Source organism: Grampus griseus, assembly GCF_964374135.1.
Source record: "Grampus griseus genome assembly, chromosome: 13".
Lineage (NCBI taxonomy): Eukaryota > Metazoa > Chordata > Mammalia > Artiodactyla > Delphinidae > Grampus > Grampus griseus.
Genome location: NC_139007.1, coordinates 40,922,382 through 40,944,715, shown reverse-complemented (window position 1 = coordinate 40,944,715; position 22,334 = coordinate 40,922,382). Strand labels below are relative to the sequence as shown.

At 41.2% G+C, this 22,334-nt stretch overlaps 1 protein-coding gene across 1 annotated transcript in view; it reads right to left on the bottom strand.

The window, feature by feature from the left end:
• The window catches only part of SLC16A10 (solute carrier family 16 member 10), a gene marked incomplete at its 5' end in the record, with an annotated part of 136,260 nt that overhangs the window by 5,701 nt on the left and 108,225 nt on the right, over positions 1–22,334 (bottom strand). Inside the window, 1 exon segment of the mRNA XM_082668668.1 lies at positions 9,767–9,910. Within this exon segment, the coding sequence (XP_082524794.1) occupies positions 9,767–9,910 (144 nt within the window).

Sequence of the window (22,334 nt, the reverse complement as noted above, 5' to 3'; positions counted from 1 at the left end):
GAGCTCGAACCCGTGTCCCCTGCATTGGCAGGCGGATTCTTAACCACTGCGCCACCAGGGAAGCCCAAAAGTAAGAATTTTTATATACTTACTTTTCTTTCCAGGCTGAAAGCTCTTTGAGATCAGAATCTGTACAAAAGTCATCTTTGAACTACATATTATAAGGTTTAAGGATCTTGAACCTGGGCACTGCTCAATACATATTTGTTCCTTGAATATCAGCTCAAATTCACTTATCAAACATGATTTAAAAATTTTACCCTTGAAATTATATGCACTTTACTGGTATTAGTCCTCTGCATAATGAAAATATGCCAGCCAGATCCGTCCTTCACATCACAGAGCTTCCAGTTTGGAGAATACAGAGATGTAAGTTTTAGATATTTAAATAATCAATTTAGAATATAGTGCCTGCTAATATTCCAGACATGGTGAGCATAGGTAGATCAAGTGAGAGAGATTAAAATAAGTAGCTATGATTTGATATTCTATAAATGTGTACTGAATTTTGATTATTCCAATTCCAATTAAATTTTGACTGTCAGAGGAAATATATGATGCATAATATGCAGTGAAAACAGTGAACACATTCTGCTATAACATCCTAAGAACTCATTTATATAATCCAGTTTTATTTACAGTGTAAATCAGTGACTATTATTGCCAAAGAATATTTTCAAACATTGTCTTTTGATGCTAAGTCATAGATATACCCTATTTAAGCACCCCAGAGTTAAGGCTGAGAAATATTTTGCACCACAGAACACTTTCATTTTAGCGTTAGAGTAATTAATAGAATCAAACACTTGATTTTCCCTGCCATTTGGTAGCTACTGTGCTATGTTCTGTGTACGGTGCTATGTGAATAACACCTGGTTCCTACCCTTGGGTTGTGGGGAGAGGACCATGTAAATAAATAAATGCACATGAAGTGTTCTAGATGTTGCTGTTGTATATTCAAAGTATGGTGGGTACAAAAAAGGAAGGAGTGGCCAATTCAATAGCTTTTTTAGGCAAAGAACTAATTAAAATTGGATCATTCACTCATTAGCGGAAGAAATGTTTTAAAAAGAATCAGCTTTTTAAAAAAGTATTCATATAATAGCAACTATTATTTATTTAATGTTTATGAAATGCCAGGCGTTTTTCTAAGGACTTTAGATCGTGATTCTCATAACAGTTTTATGAGATGGGTACTAATGTTTTCCCCGTTTTACAGATGAAGAGAATGATGCTGAGAGGTTTAGTAACCCTGGATGGAGCCAGCCCGGAACCCATGGTCTGCGTGGGCAGTAGGTAGCAGGGAACGATGGAACAATTTCTAGAGGGTACCCTCCGATGACAGTGGGGCTGGGGAGGAAGGGAGAGGCCACATAAAGCAGCCATCTGGATCACCGTCTTCATCTGCCCTGTTTTTTCCCAGGACCCACTAGGCACGTCTGTGGCATACCAAGCTTGATTGCACGCCTCAGGGCAGCCCCTCACAACCTTAGTGCACATCAAGATCACCTGAGGAACAGGGATCTGGGAACGGTGATTTTCACAAGCTCCCCAGGTGACTTTGACACAAGTTGTCCACTGACCCCACAATAAGAAACACACTGTTGAAAAAGGTTTTAAACTCCAAGTTGCTTGCTTTTTGACAACAACATATTATACAGCTGAATCAATTTTTCTTCTTCATTATTAAAATACAGCTTTGTGGTAGAATTATGATTAGTTTAAGACTCTGAGTCGGCTGTTTGAAAAGTAAGTCTGGCACTTCACATTTTCTAAAGAACATAATCTCCCATATTCCGATTTTCTATGTTCTACTTAAACATCTTTTTCTCCAATCCAATTTCCCTCAAAGCATAAGCATAATTTCTTAGTGGTGGGTAATTACTGGGTTTGCAGCCTATAGACTGGAAAGAACTAATAAGGCTCAGAGGGACAGACCGGGCTCTAGCTCTCTGTGACCTTGATAAAAAGACTCCCTGATGCTGCCCATCTACACAAAAAAAGATTTAAAGCTAAATCAGAATGTAGAAAGTGGGTTGAAACTAGCAAGTAAGTCAAGATTTGAATTATTTTTATTGAAAAACTAATAAAGACAAATCCTAATATTATTAATTAGATACATTTTTACTCTATCTACAAACACAAAAGAAGATAAATACTTGAATCTTAGAAAGGTATCTATCATTACAAATTCCAGAGAACCTGGAGTAAAATGTTAGGACATCACGGGCCAGATGGAATGGGTTTAACTGGTAAAGCCACATACCAAATATTCCCAACCACACAACTGTAATTCTACTAGGTGAGCTTTCAATGTGCTTCCTATTCTTTTACTGTTTTGTTCAGAACAAATATCTTCCAAGGTAAGACAACCAGAGTGACTGTTGAAAGCTTAGCCCAAAGTCATTTTTGCTCAATAAACAAATGTTTTCTTGGACCAGTTTATGTAACATGAGACCGAGGCACTTATGTTAGTTATCCTGATCTTTCTATCCATTTTTGGCCCCTTCAACTTTTTGTTCTTTGGTCAGTTTTGTAAGAAATCATATAAGAGGGGCTTCCCTGGTGGTGCAGTGGTTAAGAATCCGCCTGCCAATGCAGGGGACACGGGTTCGAGCCCTGGTCCGGGAACATCCCACATGCCACGGAGCAACTAAGCCCATGTGCCACAACTACCAAGCCTGCACTCCACAGCCCATGAGCCACACCTACTGAGCCCAAGTGCCACAACTACTGCAGCCCACCCACCTAGAGGCCGTGCTCTGCAACAAGAGAAGACACCGCAATAAGAAGCCTGCGCACCGCCAACAAAGAGTAGCCCCCACTCGCCACAACTAGAGAAAGCCTGTGGGCAGCAACGAAGACCCAACACAGCCAAAAATTAATTAATTATTTTAAAAAAGGATTGCTAGTGTATAGATACACAATGGATTTTGTAAAAAAAGAAATCATATAAGAGTTTCAAATTTATTATTATATATTTTGAGCATATTACTTCTTAATACTTTACCTGACTGCAAGTTCTCCTTTTCTCAATTCAAATTATGTTAATTTATATTCTTTTTCAAATATTTAAAACTGTTAAATTTTAATAACAATTGTTAAATAAAAATTATTAGTTGTTATTTAAAAGTAAAATTTCTTGGTTTTTCTTTAAGAATTGAATTTATAGAAATTTACACATTTATTCTTTAGCATTTCTCAGAAAATACCTAGCTACTTCTGCCTTATTTGTAGCTATAGTAGTGAGAAACACTGCTCTTTCTCAGCAGATATAACTACCCCAAATGTAGCTAAATTAGGAGGTAAGCAGGCCAAGCTGGTGAGGACATACTCCCCACATGCAGGGACATCTGAGCCACAAGGAGCACAGGCCAAGGTTTATTTAGCACACTGCGTGTAGGAGGTTCATCACTTCCCCAAACATCTACTGATCTATAGATACTAGGCCCCAGTTTGAAAGGTGAATAAATTTAGTGTTACATACAATCTTTTTTTCCGCCCCAAACGCAGTAGCTCTGGTTAGATTTAAATAAGAGATTCAAAGGTTCCTAATCCTCTTATAGGCTCTGGCACTGACATTTAATAAGGCATTGACTGTTGAGATGTCTTCCTTGCTTTTGTTTCTTAAAACCATACAAGGAAATATCTCCTGTCATAATTTAACAGGCTCTAGAAGAATAACGCCCCGCTTAAGTTAATGTACCTAAGAACAAACAAACAAAAAAAATGGGGTTTTTTTTGCTATTACCGTTCCCATTTCTGTCACAAAGAGAGCATTTTCAGAGAACTGTCAGGGGAAGTTTTGCTCAGGAATCTAAGTATATGACTGAAGAGGAAAAATGAGCTGCACCTGAATAGCAGAAGGCACTTTCGGAGGCGGGCACACAATTGGGCACAGTTAGAATCAAGGGTTGCTCCTATAAATTTATTCACTATAAAGTTTCCAGACTTTCAGAGCCTCTGGCTAGGAACCCAGTAGTTGGCAGCAGAGACCTGCAGGTCCATCACACTTCAGGGAAGTGTTTAGGGCACAGCCAAGTGGCTGGCTTCTTCTAAAGCACAGTTCTCTGGAAGTGCTTCACAGGGAGTCTGTTCAACTTTCCCCACGGCACGTGAGTACCACCATTTCTGCCTGGAGGGGGAACTGGCCCCAGTGCCACAGCCCAGGCAAGGACAGAGAATCATCGTCTGATTCCTTACTCAGGCCGGGGAACTACTAAATATTTGGATACCATTTGGGAAATAGTTTATGTTTGGTAAAGCATGTACCTTTATCCCAATGTATCTTCAGGAAAACATAAAATGCTAAAAGGGAACAAAAAGCAACAATAACAGCAACAACAAAAAAAAGAAAACTGGACAACGCTGATCAGTTCATTCTACTTCAACCAGAAGAGGAAGCTTACACAGGAAGTTGGATCCAAAAGTGATTAATTTTTCTAAATTACAAAAAAAGTTTCTGAATTTCAAAAGTAACTCATGAATACATTCTTGAAAAATTTCAAACCTTAGAAAAATATATAAAGTAATATATGAAACTCTCCCTTCAACCCCCTCCCACCCTCAACCCATTCCCACTTTCCTCGTCAGGAATAACCGCTCAACAATTTGGTGAGCCTCCTAGACCTCTTCTGTGTACACACATGTTGTTTGGGTTTGTCTGCTTTACATACATGGATATGACGTCCACACTTCAGTATGTCCATGGCACAGAGAAATCTGACACGATGGGAAAGTGATCTAAACCCAAAGTTTTTGATTCTGTCATTAGAGTTACAACTTCCAAACCTTTGAAAAACACTTTCACACTTTTACAACAGTTACATATTAAACACACAAATCTGCAGTAATTTAATGGTGACTAGAAAAACAGGTCTGTGAAGTTAAGAAAGATGGCTGAGAAGATACCAGGACATAGCCTTTCCTCTCCTAATAAAGTACTCCAGGAACCCTTGCAAAGATTTTCTTTAACCATCATTATTCATCATTAATGCAGTTCGGTCATCTCTTTGCTTGGCATTTAGAATTGTTAGGCTGAAAATACCTGGAACCCAGGACCCTGATGGAAGTTTAAATTCAGAACTCTTAAGCAGAAGTGTAAGATATATTCCTAAACTCTGTTACCTATAAGCAAAGATCCCCAAATCAGGATAACCAAGGTCTCCTTGATACCTGTTCCAAACCAGGATCTGCCTCAGTATTTAATAGAATACTAAAACAATAAAAGCAAGGATCTATTAATGATCCACTCTGGGCCGGCACTTTAAATAAGCTGTCACCGGGACTTCCCTGGTGGCACAGTGGTTAAGAATCTGCCTGCCAGCACAGGGGATACGGGTTCGAGCCCTGGTCCGGGAAGATCCCACATGCCGTGGAGCAACTAAGCCTGTGTGCCACAACTACCGAGCCTGCGCTCTAGAGCCCGTGAGCCACACCTACTGAGCCCGCGAGCCACACTTACTGAGCCCGCAAGCCACAACTACTGAAGCCCGTGTGCCTAGAGCCCGTGCTCCGCAACAAGAGAAGCCACCGCAATGAGAAGCCTGTGCACCACAACGAAGAGTAGCCCCCACTCGCCGCAACTAGAGAAAGCCTGTGTACAGCAACGAAGACCCAACAGCCAAAAATAAATAAAATAAAATGAATAAATTTATATAAATAAATAAGCAAGCAAGCTGTCACCATGAGTCCTCACACAGCCCTCTGCCGGATCTAGAGACAAGTCATATCACACTCCAGAGCCTGTGCTTTTCTACTCTGCGGCCTCCCAAACCCAAGATGACTGTGCCCCAAAAGTAGAACATGTGGGAGGCTGTGAAGTGTGTTCTGGGCCCGGAGGCTACTCAGAACCCGTGTGATGGGGACAGAGAGGGAGGGGAACTGCCGTGGCCCCACCAGGCTGAGCTGTAACAGACGAAAGCGAGGAGCAGACACGTCTGAGAAAACACAGCACCAACAAAAGGCAGGAGAGGAAGATAAGCAGCAGAAGCCTTCCAACCCTTAAAGGCCGCCAAAGGGCGGACAGCCAGGCAGGGAGACAGGGAGAGGAGGAAGAATAAGCAAACAGGCAGAGCTGGAGTTGGTCGCAGCAGAGAAGAAAGAGCCAAGAATCAAAACCCACACTGAATGTTTGGGAGTTGGGGCAGGGAAGCCAGGAAAAAGAAGGGACAGAGCGGGGTGGTGAGCCCAGCCGCCTGTGTGGGGTAGGCCTGCGTTGGCCCCTGTGCTGTCAGTGGCTCCCAGCAGCACAGGACACACCGAAGGCTGCCTTTCTCCTCCACGGGCCTCCTCGGGCTGGACCGCAGTCATCTCGCCTGTGACTCAGCCCGCACTACTAGGTGCTACACACACTGCACATTTGGATGAAAAAAATCAGATGCGACCTAAAAGAAGCCAGGCTGTGACTAACCTTTCATCCAAAACGAAATTACTGATTCTTAACGCACTGCCGTGTAACTGCAGACCAAACATGGGACAAGCTAGGAAAGGCTATATTTTCTTTCATAAATCACATGAAATACTAACGTATGTGCCCCCAATATGTTGTAAGTGACCCGACTGCCCTGCCTGTAGGGGGAAACTTTCTAAAGTTATAGTTGTTCCCGAGTAAAGTGCTGATGTATAAAACATACCATGACTTCATCCATCACAGCACCTTAGTCTGGGCCCCAATCGCCTCGACCCGGGACACTGTATTGGCCTCCTAACTGGTCTCCCTCCCTCCAGCACTCCTGCTTCCCTCCCAGTAATACAGCCTCCACACACAGAGCGACCACAGCGACTAAAACGTAAAATCCCGTCATTCCCCAACAAAGACCTACTATGCTTCGAGTAAAATGTCTGCATCAGGGATTTCAAGGCCCTGTTTAATCTGGGCCCTCCTCTTCCCAACCTCTTCCCAGGCCACTCTCCCTGTCTTCTTGAGTTCCCATTCACTCCCAGCTTCCTCCTGCCTCAAGTCTTGCTCCAGGAACTCAGGGACCACGTCTGTCTTGTTTGTATCACCCCTACCAGGGTCTGGGCTGGTGCTTGGGGCACAATGGGCACTCCTTTTTTATTTTAATAAATGAAAGGAAGCCAAAAGTCTGTAATACAACCAATTTCCACTAGAGGGCTCCCTTGACACTTGAGAACAAGACAATGTTCTGCTAAGTGTTCGACAGGGATATCCGCAGTTGGGTATTAATAAAAGGGGGAATGATCCTAACACAGTGAATATTTTAAAAAGTAGCACTCTACTAGCTGTCTGCACTTCCTTCTAGCCGTGTGACCAGACTCCTTCCTGCAGCTCTCTGCCTGGCCCTATACACAAACACCCACAGTGAGGTAGCTTCCCTGTTCTTCCGTGTTGGCATCCCTAAGTGGAAACAGCGACGGTACCTTCCTCAAAGGGCTGGGGAAGGAGGAAAGAAGATAATGTACGTACAGCATTCAGTTCATCGTCTGGCACACGGAAGTGCTCAGTAAATGGGGATGGCTATTATTTCAAATTAATTAAAGGCAATTTATCTGTAATAAATATCTTTTCCAACCATGTCCTTCGCCCAAGTTCTACCTTTCCTTCAAGGCCCTGCTCAGATACTGCCCCTCATCTCTACAGTGAACGGACGTGCGCAATCCCCAGTCCCAAGCCCCCATTTTGTCTCTCCTTTACCTTCCTTCCACAGCCAAGCCCTTGACAAAGTTGCCTGTATTTCCATTTAATCAGCTGATCGTGATCAGTCTTTTGCACCTGCCACTCCACTGAAACTCCCCTCTGTTGCTAAATCCAGTGAAAACCTATTAGTCTAACGTGCCTGCCCTCTCACTAGTTACTGACACTGCTGACCACTCCTGCCCCTGGAAACACTATGTGCCTCGCTTTTTTCCTACCAGGCTGGCCACTCCCTTTCAGTGTCCCCTGCACACGCTCTACTCACCCCATACAAGCCCATGAATGCCGAAGTCCCACAGGTCTCTCAGCCACGCTCTCCCACGAGCTCCAAACTCAACTTGGCTTTCCCACAAGCACTACAAACTTAACATGGCAAAAACAAACTCATCCTCTTACTCTGTTCTACTGAATTACTGATCTTGATAAAACAGCAAAACCTTCCACTGTTACCTGAGCCACAAATCTCAGGCCCAGCTTAGGCGGCTCCACTGAATTCTCATTTCCTGTATCCCTGTTTTACTCCCTGTTTGATCCCAACATCTCTGCCCTGGTTCCTCCTGCCTAGACTATTTCAATATTCTCCAACTAGTCCCTGTGCCTCCACTTTTTAAAATAAATAATAACAATAGCTTTATTGAAATATAAATTCACACACCAAAGAATTCACCCACCCATTTAAAGTGCACAATTCACCGCGGGTTTTAGTTTAACAAGATTGTACAACCATCACTACTGCCTAGTTTTAGGATATTTACAACACCCCAAAAGAAACCCCATACCCAGGAGCAGTCACTCCCCATACCCTCCTTCCCCCAGCCACTAGCAACCACTAGGCTGCACTCTCTGTCTCAGGATCCGCCTATTCTGGACACTTCATATAAAGGGAACCACATGATATGTGGCCTTTTGTGACTGTCTGAACTCTTGCCCTTCCTCCTCTGTATTCCACCCTTCACAGTCACTAGGTTAAGCTTTATAAAATACAACTCACGTCGGGATTCCCTGGTGGCGCAGTGGTTGAGAGTCCACCTGCCGATGCAGGGGACACGGGTTCATGCCCTGGTCCGGGAAGATCCCACATGCCGCAGAGCGGCTGGGCCCATGAGCCATGGCCACTGAGCCTGAGCATCTGGAGCCTGTGCTCCGCAAGGGGAGAGGCCACAACAGTGAGAGGCCCGTGTACCACCAAAAAAAAAAAAACAACTCATGTCATGTCACTCCCTTGCTTAAAATCCTTAATGGCTCCTGGTAGATTTCAGGATAGAGTTCGGCCTCTCCTGTGCTCATAAAGGCCGTTCCCAACTTGACTCCTGCCTATCCCTCAGCCAATCAATCTACTATTCTCTCTTTAGTCCATTCAAACATTGTTTCCCAGACCTAACATCTCTTTGCCCATGTGGCTTCCTCTGCTTGCAACAAACACCCTTTTCTCTCTTCCTTATCTATTTAACTATTGCTCACCGCTTAACACTCCACCAGCCCAGGAAGCCTGCTCAACCCTCCTCTAGTGATTTAGATGCTCTGTGCCTATGTTTCTATGGCACCCATCTAGCATACCATTATTCCACTGTGCTGCAGCACTGCTTTATCTTTCTTCCCCGGAGACCATTAACTACTGAGCACACAGACCATACTTCAGCTGTACCGTTTAGCACAGCGTCTGGCACGGAGGAGTCACTTAAATACTTGTCAAATAAGTGTCGACGTGATCTTGGAATAGCACACCCCACAATACCCAGGAGGCGATCTGCAGTAAAGAAACTCAGAAGACACGCACACCCCTGAATTTCACAGCGTATTGCAAAAGGCACGTGACTATGAGAACTATGCCAAAAATAAATCATTCTTAGAAAAAACAATGGGCAAACACCATTTTGGTTTGGTGGAGTTCCACGACAAGACAAAGATTGTTGTTTGTTCGCCAATTTCTCATGTTGAAAACCCAAAACTCATAACTGATTTTGCCCTTGAAAAACTGCTTGTAAAAGTTAGGTTCTAGAAAGTATTTCTCATTTTTACAGAAGAATTTAAGCAAATAAGTACATATAATGAGCCATTAGGTGGTAAGGATAAATTTGCTGGAGGAAAAAAGGCTTATTAAGAAAGTACCTGTAGATAAACTTTCTTCACACCAGGCACATAATCTGCGATCCGGCCGAAGAGCAGCCGTCCAACTCCTGAAGTGATGCCGATGCACATGAGAACCACCTCTTTATTTTTCTCATCTTGAAACCTTTCATTCACATGTTTCATCTGTAGACCAAAGAGAAAGAAGCCACACTGAATATGGTAGGAAAACTGGACACGTTTTGAAGCTCTGTACAAATGCCTTTGTGTCTCTACCATGTTATGGACTCTCATCCCCTTCCAAATTCAAATATTTATAAAATTTGTTCTGTAAAAAAAAATTTATAAAATTTTTCATGAGAACACATGAAGAAAAGCTAACATGGTTTAGCTTGTTTATAAATAATAATTTTTATAAGAGGGTTTAAAAAAATTTTTAATAAAAAGTAACCAGCACACCCTTTATCAGTTACCACTGGGCCATGAGCTAAAGAAAGAGACCTTTGAACACACCGTGCCACCTTGTCCTCACAAGGTCACCCGAGGATCCAGCCATCATCTGCTCCCCTGAAAGGTAGTTTAAGGCTCAATTCTGGAGTTTCCTCTCTTCTAGGAGGACCTGAACCAAACTGAAATAAGTTATACTGGAGCTTACAGGATAAAAGCATAAGGTTCTCTGCCTGAGGATTTGCCTATTTGTGTGGCATTAGAACAGATAAAAATAGAGTCAGTTTAACAGAAAGAAGAAAGGCCTGGAGAGAGAATGTTTGCATTTAAGTCCTGGTTCCATTCCTTGCTAGCCTTGTGACCTTGGGTAAGTTGTTAATCTCTAGGGCCTCAGTCTCCTTGTCTGTAAACTGGAGACAGCAACAGTACTTCAAGAGGGTGTTTGTGAGGATTAAATATCTCTGTAAAGAACTTAGTGCCTGACACACAGTTAATAGTGATATTAATTTTAGCCTTTTTTTTTTTTAAAAGACCTTTTCCCTCAATTTACAGTCTACTTAGAATAGTGACTGCAAATCTACAACCCAACAATGTTTTAAAAGGAGTGTGACTAGCAGGTGTTATAATGGGTGACAAAACCTGCGGCTCAGCACCCACTGCCTAACACAAGCTTTGCTCCCATGGCCCCTAAGTTCCACGCTTTCCACCTCTTGCTCAGCGCTTCCACTTTCTCAGTGATCACCTATCTGTGCTCACAGCAAGGAGAAAAAGCATGTCTGTACTCCCACTGCTTTCTCTGAAATCACTGAGCTATCATAACAAACAGTTGTTTCAAACAGACTCACTGTCCCCTACACCAAACGCTGGCCTGAATTCTGAAAGCCTGCAAAGCAAATTTGCCGGAAAGCGCGATGGCCCAGCTGGTACCCTGCTGCACTCACCCCCTCACAGCCTGCCTCCCTCCGTTTCAGTTACCACCACTACTGCTGGCCCAGCTACCCAGGTTTAGAAACTGGACAACCATCCTAGATTATCCCCTCCCTCCCTTCAGATCCAGCAGTCACCACCCAGTTCTGATGGTTTTACCTCCTAAATCTCTCAGACACTCTTCCTTTGGTCCATGTCCCCCCCAGTGTTTGAGTCTGGGTTATCACTCCTCACCTGGACCCCTACAACAGCCTTTAACGTGCTTCATGCTACAGCCCCCAACTCCTGAATCTCTAACCTGCATTCTCTGAGACCACCTGATTAAGTTCCAAATTAAAAATAACACTGCTCTGCTATGATCCCACAGCCTTCAGGGTAAAGCTCAAACTCCTGGTTTGACCAACAAAGCCTCCCTACTTTGCTGCGAAGCCTCACCATGTCAGCACTGTGCTGTCCAGTACAGTAGGTGCTAGCCACGTGTGGGCTATCCAGCACTTGAAATGTGGTTAGTTTGAACTGAGATGTGCTTTAAGTGTAAAACGCAAAAAAAAAATTTTAGAAAACTTAGTGGGGAAAAAAAAACACAAAAAATATCTCAATAATTTTAAAATACTGATTCCATGTTAGAATAACAGTTTGGCTATATTGGCTAAATAAAATATATTATGAAACTAATTTCATTTTTTTTAACTTTTAAAAATGTGGTTAGTAGAAAATTTTAAATTACTTATGTGGCTTGCATTATATTTCTACTGGACAGTGCTGGTCTAAGAAATTCACTTATGGTCACAAAGATAAAACAGCTATTGATAAAAGTGACCTCAAACTGGCTAATTCCTCCAAGTCCTTATCAGAGATGGATTCCAGCTCAATTCTGAAGAAAATGAATAACCTGATCTAAGGCAGGTGAGATAATAATTATGTGTATTCATCAGCTTTATTTGGAATTTGAATCCAGACTCTGATGTATTAATCTACTTTAGGAAACACCCAAAGGATCTAGAATAACTTTTTAAGACGTTCTTTAGTATTCAAATAAGACTGAATATGCTAGTCATTCTTTTGATGAAACTAAGAACACCTGCCTGCCAAATTGCTATTATCCTTTATTAGTCGTTTATTTTTGCCCCCTGCTCTACACTTTGTAATCCTTAAAAGAAATAATGAGGTGAAATGTTTTGGGTCTCTTGAAATAAGGTAAATTTGGTAAATTCAAATTACACTTAAGTGGAAACTTACTTCTTCAGCTATAAGGGGCATTATTTCATTGAATTTTATTATTGTTGTCATTGTTTAAGTAAAGCAAGAACTACAGCTTCTAATACCTCCTTCCCCACCCTCAGCCAAAATCTGCAAAATAAAGTTGAGGTTTATTTTGTTTTTTGGATTTTTGTCAGGAAGTAAGGGAATCTGGGTGACTGGAGAATGGAATCGGGGGCTGCTGCATCTCTGGGTCTTAGAGAGCCTTTCTTGGTGAGGGAGTAGCACCCAGGAAAGCTGGCGTGTTCTACTTGCAGCCTGGGCCTCCCATGACTGCCACCAACTATTCTACGAATCCCTGCCCATCTCTCTGGAGACTGGCACACATTTTAGTTTAGCAGAATGCATGAACGCTGGGCAAAACTGATTACTTCCCATAAAGAGTCACATGGAAAGGGACATGAAAATGTGGAACAGATGTTTCCGTATTTAACCTAACTTATTTAAACCGATGCAAAGCTTATATTAGAAGCCACTATCTACACAGGGGATAACGCCATTTTGTATGGCAGTGGTTTAAAGTGGACTTTATCCAAATGTGTAAGTGCCTTTAGGGAATTAGTCTTTTGTTTCTATTCTAAACATGTGTTTACTCCAGGGCTGCACACCTTTCAGGGATTACCAGAGCCTTGCTGACTGACAGCTTGAACGCTCCCTGCTCCTGAAACATTTTCCATCATTCAAACAACTTTCGCTAACCACAGAAGCCATTTTTGGATTGTGTGAAACCCTATTTATTGTTTTGTTATCCAAAAATAACCAAGAACTTAAATCCCATAATATCTGCGCATTCGTTATCCACGGGTGAAAGAAAGACACACTAGCTCACAGTTTACCCCCTTCCTCCTAACCATCCCCACTTCAAGTAAATGGTGATTCAGCCTCTCTCTACAGATGACATGTTTCTGACCAGCCACATGAAGAGAGAAGTTCCTCCCCCCTCACTAGAGCCCAGAGGCAGAGCCGTTTTTGAGAGGTCGAGGGCAGCAGCCTAAGAAAGTGACCCTCCTGCTGGATTGGCCTAGCCCTGGCTTCTCCCCTCCCTACCTCTTCCCTACAGGGAGCCTCAGGACCAGACATTTGGAGACATCAGACAGTGTTCTTCCACTGAGATCCCAGGCTGAGTCCTCTGGCTGTCAGAGAGTCAACCATGAAGGAAGCTCAGTTTGGGGTGGCCATAGTACAAAACCAGGTCCAATACAGCTGACGTAAGTGCGTTAGAAACTCAAGCTTCTCCTTGACAAATGGTTTCACGACAGAAGATGGCCCAACAGAAGGGCATCCCAACTCACTTTACGGAAGCCCCTGAAATCCAGTGATGCTACGCATCTGCAAAACAAGGAGGTCACTGGTCCAAAAGGTCCAATAATTAGGGAATTCCCTGGCAGTCCAGTGGTTAGGACTCGGCACTTTCACTGCCGAGGGCCCAGGTTCAATCCCTGGTCAGGGAACTAAGATCCCACAAGCCACACGGTGCAGCCAAAAAAAAAAAGTCTAATAATTACTTATAGTTCTGTTTTCTAAGATTGTGTTATTTGGCCATGCCATGATGGTCATTAGCCTCACTGTCCTTCCACACACACAACTTTTTAAGGGGATGGGTGGTTTTTGTTTAATATCTTTTATGTAACTTATTACATAAAAACATGATAAAACTTTGGTAGATACAATTTAAACTATACATCTTTGGGGGTGTATAGTAGTTAAGAAAGAAGGGAGGGCTTCCCTGGTGGCGCAGTGGTTGAGAGTCCGCCTGCCGATGCAGGGGACCCGGGTTTGTGCCCCGGTCCGGGCCCAACAGAGCACTGCAGGCTATGGGACTAATGAAACTACAACTACCTTTGCAGGATGGAGGAAAAACAAAACAAAACGACAATATTTATCATCCGCTGTTGTTGCAGTTACTACGCCCTTTGGGAGATTAACAGATTCCAGACAGCAGTCATCATCTGTCCTTGTCTGTGAGCATTTGATTCCCTGATCCTCTGCCCTCCTCTTCAGATCCATACCATCAAGCTGAAAACAAGGTGGGCAACAGGTAGTCACGTGCACTCCTTCTGTGTCTGAGAATAAACTCTTGGCGAGGACAGGGGACCCGTATCATTTACATTTACGCAGTACATTCAAAAATGGGATAGTAAATGCTACACAGTATTTTCAGGGGTTGTGGAATTCAGAATGATTTCTGCAGCTTCCTACTTCCCAACAGAGATGCTGCATTCAGAGTACTTCTCACTTGCTGTTCACTCCTGAGATTAGCAGTTTCAGCTTGTTGCCTCTCATTTGCATGCAGTTTCAGCTTGTTGCCTCTCATTTGCATGCAGTTTTTCTAAGAATATATCCTTTCAACATCTGAAAAGCTACTCCGTAACTCTAAAAGACCATTCTACTTAAATATACTTTTTGAAAGGTAAACACAAAGAAAAGAGCCTGGTCCCTTTAAAAATTAGATGTACATTTGAAAGGCAGTAGAAGGCCTGCTAGAGTGGTTAATGGATAATCTCAGATTTTGTTGCAAATCAAAACTTTATACTACCCTTTGACTTCAAAGAAAGATGAACAGAAATCTTCTGAATGGAACGAGGGTTTGGTTTGGTTTTTTTCTTTCTTTTTTAAACAACTGTGTTTTCTCTATCTCTGTTTTTGCTAAGAAAAGGAAGAAAGGGCATTCATTCCCTGAAGAAGTTTTACATGGGCAGTGTACACCAGCAAGCCCAGTGAGGTGACTAAAGATAGCAGGAAACTAAGTCCATAGATATGGGTACATAAAATTAAGCCCTTTATATCATATAATATTGAAATCGGACTCTATAGCCATAAGACAGTCATTGATTAGGTCAGCCTCAAAACATCATTTTGACTTGTTAAATTTGATAAACTGTGCTTTGAAATAAAACAGCTCCAAGATGTACTTGAAGTGAAAACGCAGAATTTCCTTGCCTGCCAACATTTTTAAGGACTAACATCTTAGGCAGCCCACTGTCTCTATACTAGTAAGATATTTGACATGACTAAACCCGTGGTGCGGGTACCGCCTGCCTGCTCAGCAGCTGACCCAGTGGAGGGCAGACCTTTGGCCTGGCAGGACTCTAGGAGGCATGGGTAGTTGGTTCTGTTTGTTTTTTTAAACGGCCAGTCTTTCCATTTCATTAAGATGGGTTTCCATAGTGCAAGTATTCACACATGGCGCTGTTAAGACAGATAAATGTCAGGACTGAGAAAAAAAGAGGGAAGAGTTTCCAGGAAAATTATTTAACAGCCACCAAGGGATAGAAAAAGAGTTCGGAAGGAAGGAAGATAGCTAATGGTTTGGAAAACTTTGGTCTGATTTTGAAAACATTTTCTAACTCTAAAAATTCTTTAAATCCTTCATTTTTCTTTTTGTTTTTTTGAAAAATAATTTTCCTTAGATTAAAAAAGAAAAGTCCATCCTTAACATAGCATTATTTAGATCAGATCAAGATTTGGCAACATGTTCTAGAGGAAGTGTCTGTCAAAACCAATTTGGATTCAGATACCAGTTCAAATAATCCTGAATTACAGAAGTTAAGATGAACTTCATCTTAAAATAAAAAATAAGTCACTAGGATTTTTAGGTAACTTGAAATTATTTAGTGACCCTGACAATAATTTCTGTGTCAGATATTTCTCAAATTATCAAAAATTATTCTAGTCCTTCCAGAACAATGAAAGATGTTTAATCCATTTTTTAAAAAACTTTTATTCATTCCACCTAAATTCAAATATGATTCTGAAGAGTTTCTTTCTTGAAGTCTCATTCTTGGCACACCAGGGTCACCACTCTCTCAGACCCTTGGTTCCTGGATAGTTGGGATGAACACAATGGACTGTGAATTGTTAAGACAGTGCCCATCTGTGAAGGAGGTAGACTGTCTCTACTCTGGTCAAGATGGCTCGGGAGGTCTCAGTCATGGTCCACTGCATGACCGCCTGACTAACGCTTTAGTAGAGTACTCTGAAGATACACGGTGATAGAAAGGTCTCCGAAGATGTGGACTCCTGGTTGTGATTAATGCTCTTCTGAGGCATCATGTGTTTCTATGTTTGTATTTGTTTAAAAAAAGGTGGAGGGATATGCTCTTTTAAACTTACTCCTGGATTTATCTGGTGATAAAATCACCTATCAGCTAAATGTACATGCAAATAGATAGGTGTGGGTTATGGAGTCTGCAGTCATTAGCTGAATTGCATGAATTTGGAAAAGTAGTCCAAATTGAACAAATATACCCAACAAAAGGCTAGTTCAATTAAGGTTAAATTTTAGAAGTTTAAGATAGACTTCATCTTAAAATAGAAAGGGATAATTTCAGAAAGTATTAGTTAAATCACTAGGATTCCTGGGTAATTTTATAACTTTACTTAATGACCCTGGCTATAATGCTAATAAGCCAGATATTTTGTAAATTATCATAATTGGTTCTATTTCTTCTTGAACACAGAAAGATGTGTAGACTGTTGTTTTACTGAAATTTTAATTTGTTTAAGGTAGATCTAATTTTTGAGAGAAATTAGAGCACTATTAGTTCTTATTCAGCTTAATTTTGCCCTTAATTCTAAAGTGAAAAAAGATTGATCCTTCCATGAAAATTCTACCTTCTTCTACCCTCTCCTCACTAAGATTCCCTCAGACTAGTGGTGCTGGCTAGAGAACCCTTTTACCAAAAGCCATCTGGCCTCCTTTCTCCTCTAGTCTTCCTAAGGCACACCATAGTGAGTGTCTTTTCTATTAATTCTAAGAGTTATCTAATTGCCAACTCTCTCCCTAGTATCACATAAAATTCAAAAAAAATTTTATCTGAATGAAGATTAAAAATTATTAGGATTAGGGAATTCCCTGGCAGTCCACTGGTTAGGACTCCGAGCTTCCACTGCAGGAGGCATGGGTTCAATCCCTGGTTGGGGAACTAAGATCCCGCATGCTGCGGGGCACGTCCAAAGAAAAAAAAAAGCAATTGTTAGGATTAGGCCCAGAAAAGTTTTCCTTCCACTGCTGTCGCTTTCACATACTTGTGAGATTGTCTACCCCGATTTTTTACCCTTTTCTTAAGAATAAGACTATTTCAGAGTTTGGGGGTGTTGGTGATTAACATTATTTTAAACATGTTCAGTCCTGTCTTGTGATTTTAGTGTTCAGGAAGAAAAGGACCACACCCCTTTAGGATAGATAAGAAAGTACAAAGCCTGAGTGGTCTGGATTAAGGCAGCTGGCATGGCAAAGAGAAAACTTTTGTGGACTGAGAGTTGGAAGGCCTAGGCATAGTAGGAAGAAAAAAGTCTTTGGAGTCAAATTATGAGCTCTACTCCTTATTGAGTCTAAGATCTTGGGCATCAGTTTCTTAGTTTCAAACCAATACTGCACACTGGTTCACAATAATGGCAGTACCACTCCCTTGGGGGTGTTTCGGAAATCTGTGGAGGCTATTTTTATCTTTCTGATAGTTGTGTCCAAGCATTACCTTTTTTCCAATTATTGTTTTTTATTTTAACAACATTTATATCACATAACATTTACCATTTAAACCAGTTTTGAGTGTGTATAGTCATTGGCATTAAGTATTCACCTTCTTGTGCAAACATCACCACCATCTATCTCCAGAACTTTTCCATTTTCTCAAACTGAAACTCTGTACCCATTAAATAATAACCCCCATTGTCCCCCCTTCTCCAAGTCCCTGGCAGCCCCCATTCTACTTTCGTCTCTATGAATTCGACTCCTCTAGGTATCTCATCTAAGTGGAATCATAGACTTTGTATCTGGCTTATTTCATTTAGCATAATGTCTTCAAGGTTCCTCTATGTTGTCACATGTATCCCAAGCATTACCTTTATTTTATTCAAGAATTACTTTTTATTTCTCCTTGTGTTACAAGTGGGGCATTACTGATTTTTTTTAAATTATGTATATAGGCAGGTTTCATGACCTAGGAATTTTGTTTCAGGAGAGAAAAGGAGGCACTGGGTCTGACACACTGCTCTAGATGTGTGACAGGGTGGCTGTGAAGGTGAACGTGATACAGAACTTAGAAAGCACCTCACAAGGAAGAGGTAGGACGGGAACCCTAGGACTGGGCAACCCCTACTCCAGGATCCAAGGCAGCCCCGAGAGCTGAAGAACAGGAGACACTGGCAGGGAATCGTGAAAAGTCCCTAAGACAGCTCCCAAGGAGAAAGAAACATAAAAGGAAAAAATGTATTCACAGAAGCAGATACAGTTAAGTAGGAATAGGGATACCGGATGTACGTTGAGGCTATTGTAATGCTTCATAAATTAAATAATCAACATATGGCAACATTTTAAATTGCACAGATGGGTACATGGGTCAAGAGCGTGGGTCATCTGTTAGGCTACTTATTGGGCTGTGGTCACCTAGGCATCCCATTCTCCTGGAAGCAGCTTGGAAGATGGTACAAGGCCTAAGAGGTATTGTTTCACCTCAGCAGGGCTGACTATGTACCTCGAGCCACCCATTTCCGTATCTTTAAATTACTCCACATTGACACTAGTCTAGATAAGCATACTTTTACTTCTATTATTTAACCTTTAAACCACACCCTGCCACTAACTATTTGTATGTGGCCAGAGAAAGTCTCAAAAGCAACTAACTCCTCTCCCTATAAAATGGAGATAAAACTGTTCTCACCTCCAGGGGTTGTATATTGAGGATCAAAGAAAAAAGAATTTGAAGAACATAAAGTATTATTAGGATGAAAAGTAGTCACGAGTAGGGAAATTAGTAGACATCATATTCCAGCAATTCAACCAACCTATAGCTCAGCCTCAAACTGGTCAAAAAGTATTTGTGTGCCAGGCACATGCTTGGTGCTGGGGATGGAGCAATGGAAAGGAGGCTCTGTCCCTACCCTTGTCTAATCTACCTTACCTGGTTCTTCTTTATCATTTCCTGAGGTGTTAGGACACTCCCCACACAAAACTCCCCAATGTATTTTGTAGATAAATCCACAGTTTTCACCAGCCTTTCCCATACTTACATTGAATACATTATACAGGATAAGGGCCTAACAAAAATACACTACTGCTGCTTTTCAACTTAAGTTAAAATCAGATATTCTTAAATGTTTGTGGATTTCGTTTTCCCTCCAAATTTTAAATCTTTTAGCAGTTTGGGGCCTACATTCTAGGGATAATTTTCATGCCTGAATAAACCATGCATCACTTCTAAAAACTACTGTTGAATTATTTGTAAATACTTATTTTTGGCTAAATAAATACAATTTGGAACACATGACAAACTTACTCTACCTTACTAAAAGCAGCAGCTCTGTTTTAGTTTATTTGTAAATAATCAGTTTTCTAGATTTCTTATGTATTAATTACGTAATGTCTTCCTATCATGTTCCTATGCTAGTGTATTACAATTCGAAAGAAAAAAATTCCAAAAAAACCCAAAAACAACCCGGCTAGCTTTTTTTTGATGAAAATGTTCTGTAGATATTTAACTTCACCATTAATTAGTCACACACAAGTGGCCAGAGAAGTAAAGATCCTTATTCATCTCAAGTAGGAGAATGCTGGTGAATACTGCCTAAGGCACAAAACTGATAAATGGGCAAATTTTCACTAACCTGAGTAGTCAAATTTCAGCAGATGTTGAGATCTGCAGGGAAATAAATGCAAGGTTAGAAAAGCAAGAAAAGCATAGACACCATTGAAAAAAATCTGAAAAGTGGGGATAAAGTAATGGAGAGAGGATGTCTATTCACTCCTGTAATAATCACATGAGAACTGAGAAACTGTAGTGTATTATCAGAAGTTATAAGTCGTGAATGAAGTATCTGGAGAAAAAGCAAAGCTTGGGTCCTATGCAAGAATTTTAAAATTCTAACATGCAGATTTGAATATATCAGATAAAAATAAGTTGAATAAAAAAATTCATCAACTGTTGGCTGGCCTTAAAGATGGAAACTAGAGAAATTCCATGTCACAGGCTTCCTGAGGGCAATAGGAAGCTGTATCATTTTTGTATCTTCCAAATACCTAACGCTACCCTTCACTGAGAGAAGGCACCTACTGGCACCTCCTCAAAGAGGCTGTCCCTGACTTTACAAACTAAGGTTACATTCCACCATCACCTTCCATCTCATTTTATTTTCTTCAAAGAAAATATCACTATGTGAAAACTACCTTGTTTATTTATGTGCTTACTTATTTATTGAGCTCCGTGAGAGCAGAGATCACGTCTGTTCTCACCACTGCATCCCCACACCTAGAGGCACCCGACAGGTGCTCAGTGAATATTTGCCAGATATTCACTTGAATGCTTGAATCTGCTCAACCTGAATCTGTACAACTGAGTTGTAATTAGAGGAAGTCACACATGTGTAAGAAAATACAACAGTGACAGAATGGAATAACCCATTCTAATTCTATTCTAATAACATCCCTGCCACTGACTGTGCAACTCTGAGCAAAATACAACCTCTCTGATGGTCAAGGTTCTTATCTATTAGTGGGAGAAACCAGTATTAGCACTGCTTTCCTCATAAAAGGCTGCTGTCAGAGTTGAATCAGAAAATATATGTGTGAAGGAAATACCTTTATATTCTTTCTGGAAGTTCACTGGGATGGGAATGAATGAATGAAATGAAAATAAGTGAACAAACAAAACACTTCCAGACCACATAATAGTGAAAAAATGTAGGAGTTGTGCGTGGGTATATATAATCAGCACACAGGGAATCTTAATGGTTAATTCTGATATTTAAATTAATACACTATACAAAGAAATATTCTTGTGTCAAAGAAATTTTATAAGCCTATTTTTGAATGAAAAATAGAAGAAAAATTACTTAAATTAGAAAATCTTGGTGAAAAAGCAATGTGATTACTTTTTATTCTGCAAACTACCATAGCATTCTGCATAGCTAATAAGTGTTAAAGTAACAATAATCAGAATAATAAACCAAATCAAGAACAAAAAGAAGGAAGGGAGGGAGGAAATAATGAAACTTTAGCCCCTAGTACTTAGCCTCTAGTGTTTAGTGCCCAGGCTAAAAACAAAATTAAAACGTCAACTCTGCCTCTTTTATTTGCTTGCAGTGCCAAGAAGACTGAGATAGGGCAACTCTTCAGATTATGCAACTCCATTGGAAATCATTCTAAAAATGTTTCCAAAACTCTGCAATCATCATCCCAGGGCTGAGGACATGTAATGGGCACCAAGGCTCTTCTGCCAGAACCTTACAGTGAACAGAGATAAACACAACAGGAGAGGTCAGCTCAGCAGCCCAGTCCTGGCCCAATATACAGTAACCTCTGGTTTACATGGATTCTGCTATGAATCCTGCATTCTCAGGGCTCTGCCACACAATAACCATAACCCTGAGCTCTAAATATATCCATGAAAGAAAGACGACAAAGCCAGTACAACTGTTACTGGCAGCTTTGAAGAACTAGACTGTGTCAAAATGGGGAAGCAACCTCCCGATTGGGAAATGAACCCTATAAATTGACTAGAGTTATGTAAGGTGAGACAACTTCACTCCTTTAATGATTCAGTTTCTACTACATACACATTTACACTTTAGGCTACGATAAGCTTCCATTCATTTTCCACGGATATTCTTGCATGTTACACCAGGTTCTGCCACTTTTATAACTATGTGACATTTGGCAAGCAACTTAACATTTCTGTGTCTTAGTCCCTCTACCAGACTTAAAAAAAAGAAAAGTGCAATTAAGTGACCCGTACAATCCCTTCAACGCCTAAATTACTGTCCTTTTTTTTGGCAGGCATTTAAATATCTTCAAAGCCACACTCTTAAGAAGACCAGGCTCAAGCCCCAGCTGCACCAGGCACCGGCCTTTCAACCCTAAGCAAGTTGTCTTAACAACCCCAAGTCCGGTTCCTTTCCTGCTGAATGGAAACCGATCCTGCCCATCTCATAGGGTGGCCCTGAGGCTCCAGTGACAGAGAATATTTGTGGGAGCTTCTTA